The 25,144-nt window shown below is 45.4% G+C and overlaps 2 protein-coding genes across 9 annotated transcripts in view; one reads left to right on the forward strand and one right to left on the reverse strand.

Annotated features, from left to right (window-relative positions):
• The window catches only part of LOC144823884 (mucin-5B-like), a 946,734-nt gene extending 937,515 nt beyond the window's left edge, over positions 1 to 9,219 (reverse strand). The window contains exon 1 of the mRNA XM_078682773.1: positions 9,125 to 9,219. Coding sequence (XP_078538899.1) covers positions 9,125 to 9,188 — 64 coding nt within the window. The 5' untranslated portion in view covers positions 9,189 to 9,219. The remainder of the gene's footprint in view (positions 1 to 9,124) is intronic.
• LOC144823886 (uncharacterized) overlaps positions 1 to 25,144 on the forward strand; it is a 1,846,314-nt gene that overhangs the window by 1,033,400 nt on the left and 787,770 nt on the right. The gene's annotated exons all lie outside the window — the stretch shown is intronic.

A 25,144-nucleotide genomic window follows, 5' to 3' on the forward strand; every position in this document is an offset into this window, starting at 1 on the left:
GAGACTTTAGGTCAAATGCTTATGCTAAACTCTTATATGAATACGTGGATGCCATGGAGGTTAAGGACTGTTACGTCTGCATGCAGTTGCCGGCGTCTGTAGATGAAGGCATTAGATATCATCACCTCCCGCTGACATATGGCATTACATGTAGCTTATTGCTTAGTATATTTTATGGGAGAGATAGTTTTGAATACTATTTCTCCAACTATGATTCAGTGTTGCCAGAAGTCCCAAATTATAAGCAGATGAACAAATGGGACTACTGGAAGAGTGAAGACAGACTGGCTAAGTTCTTCATTCCTTGGATTACCTTAGATACTTCACATGCCCGTAGAAATAACCTGACATGCAAAGTGTCAGAAGTCGAGAAGAAGTTCATAGGGCAGGTGGATGATCGTTACAGGAGACAAAAGATTTTGAAAAAATCAGGACAATGGAAAACAGATTGGACCGAGGAAGAGAAGGCACACAAGAGAAAGGGTAGTAGTGGTCCAATAGCTTTAGATAAGACGCAGAAAGGAAAGCTATGTCTTCACCGAGCCAAAACGTATTATGAAAATGTATACGTGGGAGAAGTCAGCTGTGAACATGCTTTCAATATAGAGTACTATACTAAGGATTTCCTGAAGGGAATGCAAGTGATTCCAAATGTGTATTTTGTATGTGGAAGAAATGCCTACGTGAGACTACCTGACAACTGGTATGGATCATGTTACCTAGCAATTGTCTTCCCCAAAATATATCATGCACAAGACTTAGAGATCATCGAGGGCAAGACATCATCGAGGGGAAGGAGAGATATAGGAGATGCAGAAATGGTTGGAGATATCTTTGGAGCTATGTTCCCTCTTTTGGGACTAATCCTTAATGATGTTAAAATTAGACGACTGGCAACAGTCGTCGACAGGTTGTCTGCCAGCACTGCTCAGTCCTTAATGCTGGTAGAGGGAGAGATGCAATCGATAAGGGCTATGGTTCTTCAGAACCGTCTTGCGTTAGACGTCCTACTAGCAAAAGAGGGCGGAGTCTGTAAGGCTTTGAAGGTCCAGGAATGTTGTACTTACATTCCAGACAATTCGAAGCCCCTTGAGAAAGTTATTAGGAACATAACTGATATTCACAAGGAGATCGAAGACTTGAGTAGAGAAAATGTCTGGGAAAAGGTGGGCCACGGAATGAGTGAAGTTGGAGGGTGGATCTCCACCTTAGGCAAAAGCTTTGTGTGGTATATACTAAAACCTATCATCATAATATTGATCTGTGGGATTATATTGTGGGGATTGGTGAGGGTATTCAAATGGTACAGAGCAAGAAGGTCAGAAAGGGCCCAAAGAGAGCAGCTGCAGAGATTGGCTGCCATACAAGATAATCAGTACAGGAGTCTGAGGGCTCTGGAAGCGCAGAGACAAGTTATGCTAGCAATAACTGCAGTTTAAATGTTAGTGATGACCCCGAGAGGTCATCAAAGGGGGGAACTGAGAGAGCGCAAACTGACCTAAATGTATGAGTGCATCACACTTACCTGTAGTAAGCACAAATCATGAGGAGAAATGCCATGAGTGCTAGTAGTATCTGCAATTATATTCTGAATGTATAGCTAATGTAGAGATTTAAGTAGAAATGGAACTAATACAGAAATGTGTGACACTATATGATTTTATTAAATGTGATTATTCCTGAATCCATGTCGTGTAGCTGCTAAAATGTAAGATGGCATGTGGTTAAACGCAGAATGTGGTAGGCCTCAGGGCCAGAGCTAGAAGGTGTTTCTTTTCACGACATAGATTGAACTAATGTTTTGGTCATTGCATTAATGGGCCATGATTTATAGATGTGTTTACTGAATAATAGAATAAGAGTATTAACATGCTTTAATTAATGAAGAAGTTGAATGCTATAATTATTATGAGAAATGCTGTAGGCCTGAAATGTTTTAACATTGATTTACACGTACATGTCTGGGCCGAGAAATGTTGCGAACCTTTTTGGAAGTCTATGAGAGTTGGGTTCTTGGCTGCAGATGTCTGTCTGCAAGAGAGAAGGGAGGATCCGATTATAAATAATATGAATAGAGGTCTGTTCAGTAGACGGCCCAGACATGGAGGAGGGTTCTGGAATGTTTAAGGGGTATCAGCGGGCCGGAGAAGAGTCTGAGAAGCAAGGTCAACTCCAACGTATGAGGCCCAATACAAAGCAGCATGGAAAAAGCCAGAAGCTACACCACGTGAGGGGCGTCTCACGAGGGGCGTCTCAAATGTTGTTGACTGTTTTGTATTAGGGACAGCACCCCTGGGTGGAGTTAGAGCAGATGCCTGAGGACCCTTTAGAGAGCGGATGGGTAGGCAGAGAGGGGTCATGACTGGAGAACTATAGGTTTTCACCAAGAGACTAAGAGTGAGTGACTTCCTTTGGGGGTCATTCACTGCTGACACCTTTTGTTAGGTTGAGACTTGGTTAAGTAGGGATACCATCTAGAGCAGGGTAGGGACAGCCTAACCTGTGTGTTTTCCTCCAACTTAAATGAAGGAGAGATCTCAATATGCGTCAATGCTGATAGCTTTATTATTCTTAGAACTTGTGCTGGTAATTTCCGTTGCTCGTCTGAGGGCTTTCAGAGAGCACATGTATGTAGTTGGACCTGTGTATCTCGTGAATCTCATTCTGAGATGCCTGTATTTGCAGCTTATCCTATCCTTACAATAAACTTTTGAAAGCTAGAAGTTGTTTGTGATCTTTTGGAACTGAGTCCTTTATTGGGTGTACTAACTTGGTAGCAGAGGCACTTTCTTCCTTCAATGACAGGCAACAAAGGTTCAGTCGACCAGATCGGGGTTTAGATCAATAGTGATAAGGTATCGATCAAAATCTCGCCCTTCCATATGTAATAATAAAGAAGGTAAAGTGAAATAAAACAATTGCCTAGGAACACACAATTTGGTCAAGTGGGGAAGCCGGCATTGATCCCACGTATTCCTGCTTCATAATGTGCAATTCAGCCTTAACATGTACATGCTTCGCTTCTCTTATGCCCACTTTACACCACTCACCTACCTTATCAATTCGCCCCTCGATCACACAACAGGCAAACTTTTTGTCCCCCTGTTTGCGAGTACCCATGCCCTAAAAAAAGTCCCTTTAGCTCCCCCTTCCACACATGCACACACCTTTCACTTTTAAGATGGCCTTACGAGTGTCCCTGATAATCTCAATAGAGCCACATAAAGGGAGTTGAAGGTCACATTAGGATAGAAAGATGTATCAAGGACTGAAGTTCCTGAAAATTGAAATTAGTAATATTTTGGAGGTACAAATCTGGTGGAAAACATCTGCGCCTATTACGCGGAAACAGTCCGATGTAATGCCCCAAAAATGTCCAAACATTTACTGATGCCGCCAATGTTGGTATTTCGGACGGGGATGGTTACATTTGGGCAAAAACCCGTTAGATTTGTAATAGGGCACACAAAGAATAGATATTGTTATTGGTTAAATTGAAAAAGCATGTGCTCAAGAGAAAATACCTCTGCAACAGTTGGCAGTAACCTGCTTAAACGTTATCTATCACTTCTTGTTTGACACCTGCGCTAACTGACCAGCAATTCTCACTACTGCTCTTCAACCTGACGCTCCCTGCACTGCCACATCAAAACGTACATTCCACACTTCTGAACCAAAATATATAGGGCCTAATTACGAGTCTGGCGGTCCTCGGACCGCTACACTCGTGGTGGGGCAGCCTTACGACTGCCACATTACGACCAAAGTGGTCATGTCACCCTGGGACCCTGACTCCTTCAGTGAACTGCCGTTCCCTGCCAGTGGCATACAGTAGCGGCTCATGGAGGGAGTGCTGTGGGCAGTGGGGCGGGGCGGGGAAGGGGCAGGGTGGAGGGTAATATACTCCTGCATACGGTAGTTCGGAGTTAGGTAAAGGAAGAAATCAAATTAAATTGCGTGCGCTGCAACGCATTTGACGTTGCAGCACGTGCAATTTAATTCATTTTATTTATTTCATTCTTTACCTAACTCCAATCCGCCGCAGGCCGGAGTTTACTACCCCTCACCCTGCCCCTGCCCCACCACACTGGCACGCAGCACTCCCTCCAGGAGCCGCTACTGGTGGCATGGCAGTCCAGAGGCATCCATATGCTTGGGGGGACCGCCATGGTCACGCCAAGCATATTACGCATTGGCGTAGCTAGGGGGGTGCGGTGGGGGCGGTCCGCCCCAGGCGGCACTGGTTTGGGGGCAGGGGCCGTGCTGCACTGGTGACCCGTGGCGGCAGCTTTCATAATTTATTTTGGTACACTTGGGCTCGTGCTGACACTGCGTAAGGTCGCAGCTTTTCTTTCACTTTAGTATCCGATCGTCGTTTGTTTATATTTTATACTTTTTCAGCTCTCTTGCCTGTGCTCATCGTCGTTATAGGAAGCTGCTGACATAGGCCCAGCAGGAGCAGTGTCAGTCTGCCCATGGAGAACCACGATGCCTGCCTTCTGCTGTCTGCATCGTGCTCTGACCCTGCCCGACTTTGAGGCCGGAGCGGCAGCCTTGAAAGCATTTGCTCCTCATACCACAGCGCAGGAGATGCAGCACTTGCCTCGCAGACGGGGCCGGGCATCAGGTTTGTAGCCAAGAGGAACATCATTTTTTAAAAAGGAAATCCCTCCCCGTACAATGCTTTTTTTCAGGTATCTAAAACCCGAGCAGTTTTCAATGCTCAAGAATCTTCAATGCCTGAAAAAAACACGAGAGGTGTCAGGTGTGATTGATTGTAAGATGTTCCAGTTCCTATGGGTAGATGGTATGGTATAGTATAAATCAACAAGTTAAATATTGTTTAAACCATCGGGCAATTGCAACATGGTTACATTTTTATAAGAACTATGGAACAACCACAATTTTGCCAGTGGCAGTGATGTTTTGGTTGGCGCTGTTGATAGCTTTTTTCACTATTACATCAGGCGACGTGCACTTGCCATTTTCAGTGGAACCAGGCTCTTTCTATGCTGGACTACTGGTCTTGGGAATCCAGCATGTTTTATAGTTCATGCATTAAGTACAGTGTTTATAATTTATCTCATAAACAACACTATTTGACTCATATCCCATAAAGTCCTTTCTGCCCAGTGCATGTCCCTTTGTGGTGTCTAGACCTTGGGGGATGTCTCATTTTTTATGTCCTCCTGACGGATATTGCTTGTTGGGATATTGCAAATTTCCAATAGATATGAAAACATTCGAATTACATTCCAATATGTATTTTGCTTCCAGCGTATATAGGTAAAAGGTCCAAAAATAGGAGCACATTTTACCAGTCTGTGGTATCCCTATTCGTCCTCTTAACCCTGCATTAAATGGCACCTGCCCTTAGTATGATGTAGGTTGTTAGACATTTCCACCCTTCTCTAGCTTTTAAGTACATGGAATTTAGTCAATGACGACACTTTAAAATCACTAATTACCCTCTATCAATTTATAGATGTGTTTGGATACAAACCTTTCAATACCGGCAATTGCATCTGCTACCGTCTGTCATAGATAAAGGACTCTATGCTCGACATGCTTCCAAACGTGGCTATGACTAGGGGTAAGATTACATCATTATGTTGAGTAAGTGGGAAGATTCTTTTTCGATAGCCATAAGTGCTCGTGTGAAGTACACCTCGGATCATTGTGTGGTTTACAGTGTGATTTGTGCTGTATTGTAGTTGAGGGTGTATAATGCAATGGTAACCACACATTGATACAGTATTTAATTAAACATAATTGTATGTCTATTCACTACATTTAATGAAATAATGAGAGATATGTAAAATTAAGTTCCTGGCTCCAGTTTGTGCACAGGGAGAACTTCCAAGATGTGCTTTATTTAAAAAAGCAAAAAATACCTGTAAAACTGTGCTTTCATTTAATGACAACAGGAGAAATTTAAAATGAAGTGTTAATTTCATTAAAGAATGAATATAAGGTTTAACTTTCCACTTTAAATGTATCCCATTAAAAAAAGTACCCCACCACTGCAGTGGCCATATATATCTGTTGTAAATAGTGCCAATAAATAACAGGGAGAACTGAGCATGGGTCAAGCGTCGGTCTGTGGCCCCTTCTTTCCCTGAGCAAAGACTTGAAAATAATGCAAATAGTGACTCAAAATTCATACAAAAATATGATTGAGTCTTTAAAAAAATCATTATGTTTATTTCTCCTACATGCAGAAGCATGTCATGTGAACATCAGATTACATTACTACATTGAGAGGCATTTTTAGAAGTACTAGCTTTGGAACATGAGAGGATGGACTCTCGCAATCCATGATGACAATGCTATATTAATGAACTAAGTGGCAAGTCGTGCACCATACATGCGGCATACATTATTATCACGTGGAGCAAATGTATAGTCTGGCAGGAGAGATTTTTGTGCAGGGTTTTTGAAACGTGCACACCCTGAACTCAGGTATTTCAAGGTCCTGGCATGTGATAATGTGGAAAAATGAGGCATGATATAATAAAATAATTGTATTGCTGCATTTATATAGTGCTTACTACCCTTATGTGGGGGCAATGAAGCACTACAAGGTCAGCAAGTTGATCCATGTAGGCAGTATGGTTGGAAAGGGGGCTGTCTTTATTTTGTGAATCTATGTGGTAAGTGTGTCCATGTTGTGCGTGATGACCACTGAGGTGTGGTTATCGAGTTATGGAACATAGTAGTGTGGTGGATTAGCAGGTGTGAGAGACAAATGTGTAGCTTATGGTTTTTAGTATGCTGGCAGCCGTGAACAGCACTGCAGGACTGCAGGTCTGTTTGATTTCTTATGATTGTAGTCTTCTTAGCTGGTTACTGCAGAGGTCAGGAGTGCACAATGTTGAAGAGGGAAGCCGGGACTAATTCCAGGCTCTCTGGTTTCATATTGTGCATTGCAGGCATTAAATGGGTATTACTTTATCCCTAGTCAGTAAAGCTGGGCATTGGTGGGAAATAATGCACACATTACTCAGCCTTTAGTACCTCACTATGATTTTCATGGATCAGAAGTAGCTCTCACTACAGAAAAGGTTGGAGACCCTTAAATGGTTTGGTGTCATGAGGGGAGGATAGGATCTTTGGTGACTGTGGCGTGCGTGAGAGCCTTCTCATTTTGGGAGTTGAAGAGACTGCGTCTCTCAAGAATAAATGAGCCATTACTCCCCTTGACTGGAGCCCTTAGTTGCTCGCCCCACACCTCATTCAGTGAATCAGTGAGCATCAGTAGCCTGGCAGCTCGTCCCTAATTAACCACTAGACACAAGACAGAGGCTGATTATGAAGCATGGAGGGTTTTACCGGATATCAAACGCCAAGGTTTGCTGCCTAACCACCGAGCAGCCCCCTCTCCTGCTAGGCAAGAGCTGCTGGGAAATATGTATCTTGGTGCCTTAAACAAGTTAAGTCCATGCAACAAGAGGCACCTGGATAGAAAAGAGGAAGAGAGTTTGAGACTGCTTGAAAGGAAGAGAAAAGAGTGAGGGGTCAGGGCATAATGTGGCTCTGAGTGCCAACTGCAACCCCTGCTTTCTTTGAAAAGTGAAAAACAAAGAGGGAGCTGGTGAAAGGTATAAAATGTGTGCCTTCCTACCTACTGTGTAGCCTTGGACCGTGTATATGTATGTAACTTGCATGATCGTGGTAACTATTAGCTGCAATACTACGTGTCTCTCGGACCTCTGCTCACCGTCCTTCTTCCCCAGGACCTCCCCCCACTACCTGCCATGGGCGGCAATCTGAGGGATAGCCCCGGGCACCAGGAGCTCTAGCTACGCTGTTGATATTACGAGATTCCTCTCTGACTGAGTTTTTATGGTGGTTGGTTTTTCCTCCATGAAAACCCTGAGGGAGAGAAAAAAAGGCCCCCTTGTGCCTCACTCCCTGTGTACGCACTGGGGGGGGGGGGGGTATAACATGATTCATGTGCCCCTCTGTCTGCAGGCACAGAAGTTCCAGCATGGCATGGATGCTGAAACAGTTTTTTACATTGCGGTTTTATAGGGAACAAGCCGTGGTCCATGCAGCTAACAGCGGTTGGGCGGTGGGCCGTGTGGGGGGGATTTTGTGGGACGATGCAGAGGGGAAATTAATTATTTAATTTCCCTCGAAATCCCCCACTGTTACCTGCACGGACCGCGGCTGGTGGGAACGCCAGAGGAATCGCCCGCCACTGACTGAAATGGTCATTATACGCTGGCGGTTCTCACGCTGGTTTAGCCGTGCTGCCGCAGGCGGTCACAATACCACACCGTCAAACTCGTATTTGGCCCCATAGGTGATGTGCTTAAAGGGTGCACTGATTTGTTAAAGGTCAGTGCAACTGTCCTTTTATGACAAGAGTGTTTGTTCTGATATGCTAAAAGATAGTACCCTCCCTCTTCTTGTCCTGCACTCGGACTCCCGCCTTAATGTGACCATCTCTCTTCCATGCTCACCACTACCCGAAGTGCACTGGTCACTTCCTGCATGCGGTGGGCTACACCTTTTCAGGTCAGCGATGCTTCTATCACTGTTTGAACGACGTCTTCCCCCACCCCTCCGTCCCGTCACTAACCGTGCAGCCCCAGTTAACATTTGACCTGCGCATGCCTTTCCTTGAGATGCATCTGTCTTCTACCAGCGCTGCACCTTAATTAACCTGAAACGCCTCTGTGTCTAACTGAGATGCGCCTCTTTCTCCTTGAGAGGCACCTGTCCGTCCGAGGTTCACTGGTTTGCACCTACCTCTATGTAATATGCACTAATGTTTATGAGGTGCGCCTGTCTCTACCTGAAATGCACCCTCTCTACCGAGATGCAGCCGTCTCTACGTGAGATGAACTTATCAGCGCCCTATTTATGTACCACCTGCTACTCATTGTGTTGCATTTGACAATGTCTCCAACTGCCTCATTCACCAACCGACAACACCTGTCTCTACCTGCGCTGCAGTGTCACCGCCGGCGCCTGCGCTATATACCTGTGGCTACATTCGCTGCACCCGGACAATCTGCAGCTATCTCGCCCAGAATTAAAAAAAAACGACCACAGTTGATAAGCTGGCTCTACACGTGAAATCTGAGAGTGCGTTGGCAGCAGTGGGATTACTTACCAATTTGCCGCTGGCATTCACACACAGTAAAGCCAAAAAGGAGGATCCACAGAGCCTTTTCCATCGTCTCTGGCGACAGCCGACGCCACACACGGCTTCCCTCTCAAAGTGAGGTGAATTTTCAAAGACTGACCTTCTTACACACATTCTTATACTCCAACTTTTTTTTTAGGCTTGACAGTGCGTGGCACAGTTTGGGGAGGTGTCTCTTCGGTGGCAATTAGTTTACGTTGGGTATGAGCAATTTGTAGCGTAGTTGTGCTGATTTCGTCAGAGCTGGCCTCGGGGCAGGGAGGAGGAGGAATACGTCAGCTTTTTCACCGCCGAGGCAGAAGACGCGCTTGCAGGACGGCCATCCACTGGAATCCCCCAGACCAGTTTGCCTGGACTTGACCTCGAATAGCGTCACTAGGACGCTCAACATCCTGTGATTCTGGGCAAATCACTTAATCTCCCTGTGCCTAACAAAAATGATTGTGTCCTTGTGTAATGAAACTGGTGCTCATGTAAAGCGCTCTGCTACTCCATATCTTCAGGCTGTCAGGTTCCCCACAAGTTTACCTGTTTCTTACGGAGAGATCTCGCAGAGACGACATGAGCTATCACCCCCGCCTTACCCCAAACTGGAACTAATAGCAAACTAGGATGAGCGCTAATTACTGTGGTGCAATGTGCGCAGGTGCTATAAGGTAGAGTCAAAGGGCAGGCATGCAAGCGCTTCAGCGCGCGACAATAGCTGAGAAATGGGCACAAATACTAAGAGAATCCAGCAGCACTCCTGCGCGGCTCCGGTATACCTGCATAGGAGTCCAGGAACGAAGAAGCATACAGATCCGGCATGGGCGTCAACACGAAGCGCCGATCCGGGAGGAAACCACTGATGATATGCCTATTCCCCCGTAGGCGCTAGTGACATCACAGCGGTTTCGGCTATGGGAGCTGGACCACCAACCATCCGCAAACCGGAAGTCAGGAGACTTGCTTCTGCATGAGTGTGATTCAAGCGTACCCAGGCACACAGGTGAGAGGGGAAGGGGAGCTTCCTGAAGAGCCATGACTGCACCCCCGCCCAAAAAAGAACCCCCACCCTCAACAGCAGACTCACACAGGTGTGGCAGGGCTAGGGCTGAGCGGCTGACCAACATGGAAGGCACAAACCCACCGGGAAGCCTGGCGAACATGAGACAGGGGCTCCCAGGACCTCTCCTCCGGACCATAACCCTTGCAGCCAACCAGGTAAAAAAGCCTACCCCGGGTACGACAGGAACCAAGAATAGCCCTGACCTTGTACTCAATGTGATCATCCCTAAACCTGGAGAAGGAGGGGTAGACACGTTGCACTCAGGGTGAACAGCACGCAGAAGGGAGACATGGAAGACAGGGTGTATCTTCATCTGAGGAGGCAACAAGAATCTCAAGGACACACGATTGATCACCTTTTCAATCACATACGGTCCCACAAAATGGGGTAGCAGTTCTTTGGGGCCGTGGATGTTGAGGTTCTGGATGGAGAGCCACACCCTGTCTCCTTTCTTGTAGGAGGGTTCCATCTTCCTGCACTCATCCGCGTACTGCTTATAGTACTCTTTGGCCTTGGCTAGCTCAAATCGGTCCTGCTGCCAGGGTGAGCAGAGCCTGGCATGGTATGCCTGAGCTGAAGGTAAGGGATTGTTCCATGTTTCTTCCCATGGCATAGTCCTGGGGTGTTTGCCCTGGAGGCAGTAGAAGGGAGACATTCCGTGGCGGAATGCTTGTTGTTCTTATAAGTGAACTACACCATCAAAAGTACTTCTGCCCATTCTTTTTCAGCTGCCAGAAGCAAACAACAGAGATACTGCTCCATGGTGTGGTTAGTCCTCTCGGCTTAACCGTCGGTCTGAGGTTGATACGCTGATGACAAACGAAAGTCCAGATCCATGGCAGTACACACCTCATTCCAGAAACGAGACACGAACTGCGAACCCCGGTCTGTTATCTGCCATGCAGTTGAACCACTTTTTGCAGGAAAATCACTGCCAGCTCGGCTGCCGAAGGTAACTTCTTCAGTGGTACAAAATGAGCCATTTTCGTGAGGTGGTCTACTATGGTAAGGACAGTAGTGTACCCTGAAGTGGTGGCTGGCAGTTCTACCACAAAATCCATGGAAATGGTGTGTCAGGGATGAGGAGGAACAGGAATGGGATGGCCCTGACAGTTTCTTTTCCTGGGCGCATATGGCACAACGCATGACGTGGGCCCTGGTGTCGTTTTCCATCTTGGGCCACCAGAAATGTCTCTGCAACCGTTCCAAGGTTTTGTGATAGCCTGGTTGGTTGGACAGAATATGGTCGTGGCACATATACAAGGCCTGCTGCTGGCGGGCTACCAGAGGAAGGTAGTACTTGTCTTCTGTGTGGTTACACCCTTGTGGTGCTCTGTCAAGGACGTCGGATCAGTATGTGTTATGTCGTCATGAAGTTGGGAGAGGAAATCAGAAGACAGAAAAACACCCTGGAAACACTGTTCGGGAATGATGAGCAATGGCTCAGCGGTGGACACAGTGTCGTCGGTGTCCTCTAGATAAGATAGTGCGTCGGCCTCGGCGTTTTCCTTACCAGGTCGATATGTGAGGCGGAAGTCGTACTCATTAAAAACAGAGTCCATTGTAGTTGTCTGAATGTGAGGGCACGGGCCGAGTGCAGGAACTGCAGGTTCCTGTGATCCGTATAGATAGTTACGGGATGTTTGGCATCCTTCAGGAAGTGGCGCCACTCCTCGAGCGCTGTCTTGATGGCCAGGAGCTCTCGGTCTGATATGGTGTAGTTGCGCTCGGCTGGTAGGAGTTTCCTGGAATAAAGTGCCACAGGGTGTAGGAGACCCGTAACAGTGTCTCTTTGTAACAATACTCGTCCCAGAGCGTCCTGTGACACATCGGCCTCAACAGTAAATGGTTGTTCAGAGTCGGGGTGCCTCAGAACGGGGGCTGTGGTAAATTTTCTATTCAATTCCTGAAAGGCGTGCTCGGCTTCCGAATCCCAGCAATATTGGAACCCCTTGCACAGCAAGCGATAGATTGGAGTAACACCATGTAGGAGCCTTTGATGAATCAGTGGTAGTACTTGGCAAATCCCAAAAACTGCTGGATGTGCTTCATGGTGGTCAGAGATGGCCAGTACAAGATAGCTTCTACCTTCTTGTTGTTCATTTGTGTCAGGGACTGTCCGGGACTGTGTGGGGAACACAGTCAGGGACTTGGGCAAGGACTGGGAACTGGGTAGAAAACGTACACAGTAAGAGGAGTACAGCACTGCCCAGGATCATACAGGGAGTCAAAGGAGAAAAAGGGATCCAAAGGGGAAGCCTGTACAAGTAAACAAGATGGGTAAGACTCAGAAAGGAAGGGTACTCACGAGGCAATTTAGCATTCAGAATAACCACACCCAGGAAGACTGTGTAAGACATATATATGAAACAACATTAACAATAAAGGGGAGTGTGGGGTAAAGGATCAGGAGCTCCACACGGTAAGACTGAAGCTCAGTAAGTTTCTCACCCACAATTGCTGTTACAGATACTGAATGCAAATATCCACATATTGGATATGCATGCAAAGGCAGGGTCTGTGGAGCTTATACCTGTGGTGATGTTATAAATGCAACTCAAAGACAATACTCACAGTGAACAAGAAACACCACCTAGGTAGTCAGCTGTGCCCACGGATTCTGGCCATCAAACAGGAACATGCAAGGCAGTAAAAGCTAGAAGGTAGAACTAAACACAAGCACGATATACAAGGAGCTAGCAAGGAGGAGTGCTTAACAGGAAAGGAAGGAAATCACAGGGCACACTTGGCAGAAAACAGGAAACAAACATATAAGGTAACAGAAGCAAGACAGCAGAATATAAAGACAGAAAACTAGAAATGGAACCAAGGAAATTGGAAGAAAGGCAGGGACTGGAAAGCGATATACAGAAGGGGAGACTACAAGGGTATACTAGAATAGTGCAGGTTAAAGAATCAAGAAAACAAATTGGCATAGAATGCAGAGTTGGGGCAGGAACAAGAATTGAGCTAAGGTTCAGGAGTCAAGGTAGCACTGCAGGCAGAACTGGTTAAGGAACAGGGAATTACTAAAGCTTCAAGGAGTCAAGGTAGCACTGCAGGCAGGGCTAGTTCAGGAACAGGGAAATTACTAATGCTCAGGAGTCAAGGTATCACTGCAGGCAGTAGTGGTTCAAGGAAACAGGACATAGCTACAGCTGAGGAAACAAGGAGTCAAGAGAGCACTGCAAGCACTGAAAACCAGGAACAAGAAAATAGCTGAAGCCCAGGAACAGGAACACAGAATAACTATAGCTCAGGAACTCAGGAAACAAGAGCACTGCAGGCAGTGCTAATTCAGTTACAAGGAATAGCTATAGCTCAGGAACTCAGGAAACAAGGTAGCACTGCAAGCAGTGGTAATGCAGGAGAAGCGAAACTGCTGCAATTCAGGAACAAGGAATACTAAGGCTCAGGGGTCAAGGGAGCACTGCAGGCAGTGCTAATTCAGGAACAAGGAAAACAGCAGCAGGTCAGGAACAAGGCATAACTAAAGCTCAAGAGGAAACAAGCATAGCAAAAGCTCAGGGAGCACTGGAAGCAAGGATCGGTCTCATAGGTAAACAGTTACAATGACCAACCTTGGCCTGAAGGGAGCTGGGGCTTAAAAGTTCACAGTAATCACATGCAGCAGGTGTGAGCAGGCTAGCAGCAGCCAGCCTCATGTGAGATGAATCCCTCCACCCATCCATGGCCTGCAGGGGTGGAGACAAAGCAGTAAGCAGGGAATTCTGGGTAATAGATTTTCAGGCATGAGTAGGCTGGCTTCAAGTATAAGCAGGCTGGCTTTCACAAAACCCGGCATGGATTGGGAATGGATGTCAATTCCCAAATAGTGTCCAAATGGCTGGAAGTCAAGATATGCATGCAGGGGAGTGTCTGGAAGCATACTAGAACACTGGAGAGTTCCACTATGTTGCCCCCTGGTGGTGAGCACGAGAGCACAGGGGGCGAATTGTGACAATTTGACAATTTGGATGCAATCAGGAGTTATGACATGTCTCCAGAACTCGACAGCCGTGATATGGAAAATGCTTTTCCTCAGTTTGGCGTACGCGTTGGACGAGGTTGGACATGGTCTGTGAATAGATCAGAATAGATCAGATCGATGAAAGGACCTATCTCATCCGGGGGTTCAGGCATCTGTGATATCAGGTCCTTTAGTCCCTCGCGTAGATCCCTGTAAAACACGGATACTTTCTTGGTCTCGGGCCAACGGGCTTCTATGACGAGCCTACTGAAGGTCGTGATATAATGCAGCAGGTCGGTGTTGCCTGGTTTCAGATTAAACAGTTCGTTGTCTACGACTTGAACAAAGGTGTGACGGGCGAACATCCGCCGTAGTGCTTCCTTGAAAACCGGCAGGTTGTATAACATGGGGTCGTCATTGTCCACCAGGGAGATGGACCATTGAGCGGCGTCGCTACCCATGTAGAAGAGGATGAAGGCGATCTTGGAAGCGTTATCTGGAAAGGCGGTTGCCCTAGCCATGAAGTGCAGGTGGCACTGGTGAAGAAAGACACTGTATTTGGTGCTATTGCCATAAAAGTGTTCGGATGGAGCAAGCTGTACGGGGTGGGGAGCTATCACATGTATGGCATTGTCTTGTTGTGTAGCAGAGGTTGTACCCCCAAAGGTGAATAAGGGAGATCATAGCAGCCCCTCCTGCCTAACTCTAGTGGAGGGAGAAGGACCCCTAGGACCTGTAACCCCAGCTGCCATCTGACCCTATATGGCCATCATGTCTTGGCGCAAGCTGAGGTTTTCTGCATAGCTGCTATGTCTTGCAGGGTGATCTCGGGATCGCTCATGTAGTCCAGTCGAGATGATATACTTGGGCTTCGTATTCTGTCAGGTTCCCCACAAGTTTACCTGTTTCTTGCGGAGAGATCTTGCAGAGACGACATGAGCTATCGCCCCGGCGCCCACCTTACAGCAACCTGGAACTGATAACAAGCTAGGATGAAGATGGAACCGGGGAAGGTAGTTAAAAATGGCAGGATGACGTTGGGAAGGCCAGCAGAGGACGTACATCTGTTTGGAGTAACCGTGGACACCAGCTGGACAGGGAGACAAGGGAATACCAGTTACAATCAGCCCAGACAGACCTTTCTCACGGTCAATAATCATACACTCATGCAGATTAATTGGTTAACTCATATCGAGGCCTCATTATGTCTGTAGCCATCCTTGAAAAGAATAATAGCGCACCTGCGCAAAGGACTAGAAGTCAACAAGCGCTCCAGCGCAAAAGAAAGAACCCAAAAAATAAGTGCTCCAGCGCGGTGTGCCAATGTCAGAAAGAAACACAAGGTAAGCGCTCCTGTGCGATGTGGCACATTGAAAAAGGAAAAACAAACAAGCGCTCCAGTGCAGAGAGGCAGAGCCAAAGTGCAAGTAAAGCAAGCACATCCAGCGCTATAAGGCAGAGTCAAAGGGCAGGCAAGCAAGCACTTCCAGCGCTACAAAGCAGGGTCAGAGAGCAGGCAAAGAAGCACTTCCAGCGCTATGAGGCAAAGTCAGAGGGCAGGCATGCAAGCGCTTCCAGCGCTATAAGGCAGAATCTGATGGCTAGGCAAGCAAGTGCTCCAGCGCGTGACAATAGAAGAGAAATGGGCACAAATACTAAGAGAACCGAGCAGCGCTCCTGCACGTCTTCGGTATACCTGCATAAGAGTCCAGGAACGAAGAAGCATAAAGATATGGCATGGGCGTCAATACGAAGCGCCGATTCGGGAAGAAACCGCTGATGATATGCAGATTCCCCGGAAATGCTAGTTATGTCACAGCGGTTCTGGGTAAGGAAGCTGGACCGCCAACCATTCGCAAACCGGAAGTGAGGAGACTCGCTTCCGCAGATCCAAGCGTACCCAGGCACACAGGTGAGAGGGGAAGGAGAGCTTCCTGAAAAACCATGACACAGGTTTAGTTTGCGCTATATAAAACTCTAAAAAAAATAATTAAAAAAGGCATCTGCCTGATTGTAGTCATCCACTGAATAATTGCTTGGGACTAGGAAACTTTGAAAAACAGTTGAATGAAAAGTGACCAATGAAGGGTCTGATGCCGAGACCACCTTGTCAAACGTTTATAGGCATAAGGACCCCCTCCTGACAAAGAACCTGGTACTCCTCATCATCGACATCCAGAAACGCCCCCAATTCCCACAGCAAATCATTTTTACGGTGGGAAAATAATAGTAAACAGTGATTAGCCAACCAAAGTTCAGAGAGCGTGGGGGCATGGTCAGAGGTGTCGCTAAAAACAAAGGGCCTAAATTATGAGGAATTGGCATAGGGCAGCGCCACAAGTTTTCTTGCAGCGGTGCCCTACGCCAATGTGAAAGGGCAGGAATGCACCATATTTATGAAATACAGTGCTTTCCCCTTGGTTTGGCACAAAAATTGCTGCCTAGCACCAACATAGGCAGGATTGTTTTTGTGCAAAACCAATCCCAAGAGGCATTTTCCCCTTTCTATGGGAGCTGCAGAATGCAGCACACATGGAAAGAGGATAAAACAAGGAGAAATGAAAACATTTCTCCTTCTTACGCCTTTGCTGGGGAGGCGTATGTTTTTGGGGCTGCCCCATGTTTACGTAATTTTGTAAATATGGGCCAGCATCAAAGTCCATGGGTGTTGCGGGGAAACCCCCACGCAACACCTATGGAACACCTCCTTGAATCAGAATAAGACAGCACAATGGCTTGTGCTGCTTTGTCTTACTCAATATTTATGAATCTATGCAAAGCCAAGCAGGGTGACTTTGCCCCATCTCATAGGTATGGTTGAGACACTTGTGCCGCTGGAGCATCAAAAAAAGTGATGCTCTGGTGGCGCAAGCCTCTCATAAATAAGTTCCAAAATATTCTGTACTTTTTTAGGTCTTTTTATGATCAGGTACCTACATATAAAATACTAGGCAGCGTGAATGAAAAATAAAGAAGAGAAGTTGTTTCTCAATGAGAAATGCACTGCAGTAAATTATGAAACCTCTATTGGTTAATGCACTGCAAAGGACTGTGGGTAACCAGGGAGCCACCAAATTAAATCTTGGTTGGTGCTGTGGAGAATAGTGACTTCTGTATTTTCAGTGCGATGAGGTCATAGGCCACAGCCTGTGACAGAAAGCACTGTGAATATTTAAGTCATTATTTTATACTTGCACTGCATTACACTCAGTATAAGAAAGACTGATACAAAATGTGTAAAAAAGCTTTACAATAAAATGGTACTTTTTACATAACTGTCCCTTCAACGCCTCCTTAGGTACTAAGAACTGTTTAAATACAGTTAGGGTTAAAAGCAAGCACTTGCCAGCCCAGGTGTTAACTCTTTGCACTACCGCCCAACATAAGCAATTATTTTTCAGCACAAAGGTTGGAGTGATTGGGGACACAAGCACCCTTTGCGCTTGAAGATTAACTAATAGGTAACATTTGGATTTCTTTCAGGCAACTAAGCACCCTGGCACACAAGCTTTTCACAGCACAGGAGACACAGCTGAAGCATTTTAATGAGCTCAATTAGCCGTTCCTGGAGGGCTGTCTTTTTTTCAAAAACGAAAACAAACGTTTTGGAATCCAGGCACAAGTTAGGCTGGGGAATGCGCGACCCCCTTCCCAAGACTCCACGGTCCCCATGGGGTCGCACACTTCACAGATTGAAAACCTCTGTGTTATGGAGTGGTGACCATTTGTCCTTTGGACAGTATACATCAAAAGTATTTTTCTTCTTCCAATGTCCTGAAGAGGCCTTAACTGACGGGGCCGACATGCATCGACTTACCAAATTAGAGGAGGACTTTTCAAAATTGAATGCATTAGGATTCAGTGGACACACTCTAATGGTAATAGGGCAGGATGGTCCCTCATGTGTGGACCTCAAATGGACTACCTTCCATAAGTACTGTGTGATAATTGAGAAATACAGCCATAATTTTTCTAACCACTGGAAGACAGAAGAAACATTTCTAGCTGTCACATTGACTTTATATTTTGGTGTACAGTTAGGTGTATGTTTTGTGTCCTTCCTCTGTGTCTTATTCTGTGAAAGTTTTGTTTTTAAATGTATAATATGTGTCCTATATCTAGACACATTGTAGGTACAGAAACCAGGAGTGATAGTTTAGTATGCTTGTTAATGAGTCATAATAAATGATGCTTGGTAAATGTATATACAGCGGCAGTCACTAATTTGTTTTCTCACGGCATCATTCTTGTTAGAATTTGTTCCAGCATTTTACCAGTTATCTGTTCACAATATCCTTAGCCCAGGTTATGTGGGATTAGTATGGTAAACTCCTATATATCTGTACCTAAACTATTCTTCAAATCATGTCCATATCCATAATATTAACATCTCTTCTTCACCTTCACACATCCAAATATGCTAAAAAAATTGTCCTTTGGTATTGAAATTGCCAAAGTTTCATTTATGTTTTTATTGGGGTATTTCACTGAGGGTAAAAAATGAATTGTTATTTTTCTCAGCACTTAAATGCATTATAATACCACGCAGGCTGATCCACGCGTGCCTTAACCATGCAATGTCCTTACCCACGCATATGTGTGGTCAAGGCAGTGCGTGGTCTAGGTGATGCTGGAATGGGCGGGCATAGTAATATGAAGGATTGGGAGAGGACACTGTCAGGTAAGTAGGGCTGGGATCGGGTTTTGGGGGTGTGGCAGTAGTTTTTCGGGGTGGCATTTGCTTTTGTGGCTCGGGGGTCAGGGTTGTTTATAGACCAGGGGCTGGGTTTTAGAGCTCAGAGCAGGGGCGGTCAGGGTAGTTATTAGGGCTTAGGATATGTTTTTAGGACTCAACACGGGCAGGGGGAAGGGACAGTTTTCATGTCTGGGGCAGTCTTAGGCCTCAGGATGTGGGGGCTGTCCCACAGGGGTAGTTGTTAGTTTTTAGGGCGCATGATGGGTGCTGGGTGGCCTGGGTTTGGGGTAGTTTTTAGGGCATGGGGACAGTATTTAGGGCTCAGGACGGGGGAAATGCGACAGCTTTCAGGGCTGAGGGTAGTTGTAGGCCCCAGGGAGGGGTGGCTGGGTCGGGTGGTTTACAGGTGTTGGGAAAGGTTTATAGTGGGTTAAGGGAATGAGGGGCTGGGGTCGGGGTGGTCTTTAGAGCGTGGGGTCAATTTTTAGGGCATGGGGTGGGGACAAAAGAGACAGTTTTAAGGGCTGGGGTATGTGTGATCTTTACCACTCATGTCTTTACCTCAAAATTACGTGGTAAAGGCTTGCGTTTTAAAGATGCGGTCGTGGTTGAGACAGCATGGTTCAGGCATGCATTGTTGAGGCATGCGTTGTACCTGCCGCCTTTGGGATCCCAGCAAAGTGTTGGCCTGTTTATCTATTTATTCACCATTTTCTTCGTTTATGAAGAACGCGCTTTAAAGAGTTTCTGAATTTGGGGATCGAAGCTATCTATATTATTTTTCCCAGAACTGTATAATGGCATATTTATTTCATGAAGAAACGATTTCTTACACACATTGTATGAATGCTCATTTTTAGGTTTTGCCTGGCGAAAAGATGCGCTCTGCGCATCTTTTTCGCGCAGGCGAAATCCTGATGAGTTCTGTAGTGTGCTTTGGAACGGCCCTCGTCATTTATTGGCTGGCTCCATAAATGGAGCCTAGCCATTGGACGATGGGCCTGTCCGTCAATGCCGGACCAGATTCGGGGGCGTTCCCGCGATTCTTTGGCTTTTGCCGACGTCACGCGACGTCAGCCGAAAGCCGGGAACGCCCCCGAATCTGGTCCGGCCGGGCCGCAGGCAAGCCGGAAGTCCCGCCGCCGGTCTTTCTCTCCGGGCCTCCCTCCCTCCTTTTCCTTGTTGCCGTGTTGCCTCTGCCCCGGACGGGCCTCCGCAGAGCTGTGCCGGGCATCGGTCCGTCGCTGCAGAAGCCGTTCAGCGAGTACCTGGAAGCGCAGCGGAAGAAGCTGCACCACACGGCGGAGAGCGGAGCCCCCCCCGGTAAGTCCCTGATGTTTGCCATTCACGCTTTGCATGCTGACCTTTTTGAAATCCAATACTTATGAGAAAAGTAAACCACACGCCTCACAAGGCAAAGCATTCAGGCATTTAGAAATGTCTGAAAGTGTCACACTGCTGCTTATTTTCATGCCAGTGTAAGGGAAGACATGATTCTGAACATGTAATCGATGCGTTTTATAACATCATGCACAAAAAGAAGTACACTTCAGTTTATCTGAGTCTCGGTTAAATTTTTTGGGGCGGTAACTAAGGTAACTGCAAAATAATAGCAGCAAACACTGTTTCTGTTTGAACACTGATTGTTTTTCTAGTGTATGGGATCATCAACCATGTAAGAACTTTGTACCCATGACTGCTGCGAGTAATGGACTAGTTCTTCGCCATGTTTGAACACATTGTATCCTATGCCTGAGAGAAGGGCCTGTGCGAAGCTCTAGCGGCCCCAGTGCCTATGTTTGGTCGGCCCGTGGCCAGTGCACGGAGGCAGGGTGTGTTGCACTTTTTTCCCCCTTGTGCTGCTTCTCTGACATCCTACTGTTGTGGTGTGCAGTGTGTATTATCATCAGAGACAGAGCCTCTGCAGCCAAAAGCAAGTTGTTAGGAAGCACACTTTGCATTACTAAATGTATATTGCGCACACTGCGTCCTAGCAGTCCAAGTGCCCGTGGCGAGGTGTCACACAGAGCTGCAGCTGTGATTTTGGCTTCTAGAGCAAGCAAGGCCGCACTCTGTGACCCCTCCATAGGTTTCTAATAAACAGATCTTCTGTCGCTTACATTACTGATGTGACCGTGCAACAACCGCTCTAGATTGGAGACCTGGGACTGTGCTATGACAATGTCTTTGGAGTTCTGCTTTGGCAGAGGGTTGGCTCCCTAGCTAACGAAACACGCGATCAGAGACCGACAATCGCTTCAAGATTCACAAACACACCATGGTAAGTAGCAGTACTAGCATTCCCTGCCTGACAGAGTGTGAGAGAGTCCCTCCCCCTATCCCTCTCTTTCCCTCTCTCTCTCTTTCCCTCTCTCTCTTCCCTCTCTCTCTCTCTTTCTCTCTCTTTTTCCCTCTCTTTCTCTCTCTTTCTCCCTCTTTCTCTCTTTCCCTCTCTCGCTCTTTCCCTCTCGCGCTCTCTCTTTCCCTCTCGCTCTCTCTTTCCCTCTCGCTATCTTTCCCTCTCGCTATCTTTCCCTCTCTCACTCTCTCTTTCCCTCTCGCTCTCACTCTCTCTTTCCCTCTCGCTCTGTCTCTCTCTTTCCCTCTCGCTCTCTCTCTCTCTTTCCCTCTCCCTCTCGCTCTCTCTCTCTTTCCCTCTGTCTCTGCCAGTTAACCAAAAACCCAGTAGAGACCGAAGGGACATCACGCCCTTTGACACCCCCACATGACGTCACCTGGTTGACCCTTTGTTCCACTCTTCCCAGCCTCCCCTGTACTGCGCAGGGACATGTAGTAGGAGAAAACAGTAAAGGAAGTGTGCTCTTTTCTGTTTCTTCTGCTGCCTCATGACCTTTGAGTAATGGTAATGCAAAATGGGCAGTGTCAGCCAAGGGTATCAGCTGCTGCCCTGTGGAATACAAATTCATATCACTGTGAGAAAAGGGAGTGCGCTGCTGGCAGCCCACGATTCCACACTAACAAAAAGTAAATTACCATTGCATACATGGAACTCTTACTGCACTAGTGGCGCATGCTACCTCGAACATAGAACAGCTACTGCATTGCAATAATGAGGGCAAGCCTCTGTGTGCACGTTTCATGTTGTGGGTTGGTTTGTATGATAGTGGACGCCAGTATGCTTGGTAGTTACTGATGACCTGGCATTTTGCCATAGAAACTAATACTATTTGATTTTAGAGTATTGTTGCCAGAGATTAAAAAAAAAAAAGAATTTTTAAAGTTTGCATTGAGTAATAATTTTCTAGGACAAGAGAAGTGTAACACATTGCGTTTTGAATTGAAATCCATGTGCGCACTTTCAACAATGCATCCTGCATCCCTCCACCCTTTCATCCTTCCATCCATACATCCATCCTTTCAACATCCACATTTCAATCCATCCAACAATCAATAATCCACCCACATTTTCACACATCCATTCATCCATGCAACTTTTAATACATCAATCTTCATATTCTTCAGAAGGTACCTTATTAATGTTTTACAACAATACATGCACTCACATTCTAAGACCTTGACCTCCTTGTATATGGTGTTTCAGAAATTTCTAAGCATCTGCCTGCGTCCATCTAAGAGTGGCTTCAATAAGATATATTGTACACCATTGTATAGTTACAAAAAAATATATTCTTCATAATAAAAAGTTGAAAATAACTCTCCAAAGATTTATAGAACTCTAAGGGCTTACTATACATTGCCAAACAAGGGGACAGCTTTCTGTGTGTGAGCGGGGTGGCTCTAAGTGTGGAGGGGGCTTTGTAGGAGGTGACTCGCAGTTTATAGAAGAGGCTCACAGTCTGTGGAGGGAGCTCAAAGTGTGTGTGGGGGGGCTCGCAGTGTGGTGGTGCTCGCAGTGTGTGTGGGAAGGGCGCAGTGTGGGTGTGTGTTGGGGGCTCTCTGTAGGTGTTTGTGGGTGTCATTTGCAAAAGATAAAGCTAGTGCCATTGCAAATAACAATGCCATTTAGTTATGTTAAAAAAAAAGGTCAAGAGCTTTGCCAACAGCTCAAACTTTAACAAAGGCAAAACCATTGCATTGTAAATGCTTGTTATTTATATCAACGCAGTGGGCTCAAATTGTAATTGTTATGACTTAAAAATCAAATACTTTTGCTTCTGTTTAGGAGAGAGAGCACGACTTCCAGTAATTGAAAATGTGTATGTAAAAGCTGTGGGCGCACAGTTCACGGGGATCGTGGCATTTTAAATCACCATGGAAAAGATAGAGGGCAAGACCATGCAGAAAGTAATTGGGAAACAGAGGAAAACATATTCAAAATAAACCTATGTGAATTCCTTGATAATTCTGTTTCATAGGCAGTTTTCATAACTTAAAAGTGTAGACACATATATAGGTAAATTTGTGGCAACAACTAGTAGTACTATCTTAACCATGCCCGGTGGTGGAGAGGGGTGGGGGGCGAGAATGTAATAAAAAGTAAGCACCAGGGAGAACAAGACTGTCATGAGCAAGAGATTATTGGTGGCGAGATTAGGACCCTACACCCAGTTGGTATAACCCTTTTATGGGATCAGATAATGATCATTACAAAAGAACGTATGCTAATGTAAATGATTTGTACATTGATGGTTTGTACGATGATGAGACATGCTATGATGTTGCTATATGCCTTACATCAGTAAAATGGCAAAGAATGATAAACCTCAGGAGAATATTTTGGATTAAAAGGGAATCGAATGTTTGACCCCACTCTGTTAAAACACCCAAACTCTGCAAAGTGTTTCCCTTTGTCATTTGTGGATGGCTACATAAGAATCAGAATTAAAAGCGCGGTGGATAGGGCTGCAAGAGCCAGGAGAGGGCAGAATGCCCTAGACCTACAGTTTCTGATAAAATATCATTTGCACCAACAATTGATGCAAACATTATTATTTTCTTGAGTAAAGAAGGAAAAGACCCTAGTAGAGGTATGCACAAGGCTTGGGCCTCTTGCCAGGACAAACTATTGTACATTTTGGGCCTGTTGACTAGAATATTGTGTTGAGCAGAACAGGTAAAGGCTTTGAGGGAATACCTAGATCCATAGATTATATCTAGATGAGCTCGGAGAGCTTTCTGCTCCCTGGGTAACACTAAAGTTGTTTTCTGATATGAGAGTAGGAAGGGTCTACTATTAAGAATTTGCCCAAAGATGGGGGAACTGGCTGATTTCTGAGCTCTCTCTAAATTTGCAGAGATTCCTATTGGGGATGGACTTATAAAACAAATAGGGCAATATGTTCAAGCTTTCTCCTCTTAAATAAAACCCAATCTAGATTGATGAGAGTTTTTAGACACGTTTCTCCTGGGACTGACTGATACCAGGGTCCCTTTGCAGGTTGCCTGTTTCCATTCAAACAATAGTACCACCACCAATTTAAATACATGAGGCAGGTGTTCTTCTCACAAACAAAAAGGGGTGTATACTTTTACTTTGGTTACTATAGCATTACTATGGCGGACAAGCAAGGGGAGGGGGAACATAAGGTAACAATGAGCTGGTGCACAGACAGAATTTCGAGTTTTAAGTAACAATGTACACAAATATTGAGTTGGAAATATCGTGATACAGGAATATCAACAGCAAGAATATGGTGGTCAAGAATATCGACTTTAAGGTAAGAAATATATTTTCTGAAAATATAGAAGTCAGTAACGTTGTTTGCAAAAATATTGTTGTTTAAAATATCGATGTTTAAATTAGTGTTATGTATTTTAGTATTAATTGAGAAAGTCTGTGATCTGTTTTTTGCATATGTGTTGCTTTGTTTCATTAATATATGTGTTACATTTTAGTAGTGATTAGTTTTATGATAATTACATTTTGCGTTTAGTTCTGTAGTGGGGTGTGGGTTTATAGGGGAATAGGCTGGGAAGTAATATAATTATAATAAACTGAATAGATTGCGTTACTTATTAGTATTTAGTTAATTTAGATTTTATATTGTGAATTGTGGGAATTAATTGATTATTAAATGGTTGTTAATTTATATTAATTAATTAATTGGTAATTATGTTATTTGTGTTATTTTTATTAGGAGCGGGTTGTGGGTTTATAGGGAAATAGGGTGGGAAGTAAGTTAATTATAATACATTAATTATATTTTATTACCTGTTAGTATTAATTTAATTTAGATTTTATAATGTCAATTGTGGGAATTCATTTATTATTAATTATTATTAATTGGTTGTTAATTTTTGTTAAATAATTAATTGGTAATTATGTTAATTGTGTTATTTGTTTAGGAGTGG

Source organism: Lissotriton helveticus, chromosome 3_1, assembly GCF_964261635.1.
Source record: "Lissotriton helveticus chromosome 3_1, aLisHel1.1, whole genome shotgun sequence".
Taxonomy (NCBI): domain Eukaryota; kingdom Metazoa; phylum Chordata; class Amphibia; order Caudata; family Salamandridae; genus Lissotriton; species Lissotriton helveticus.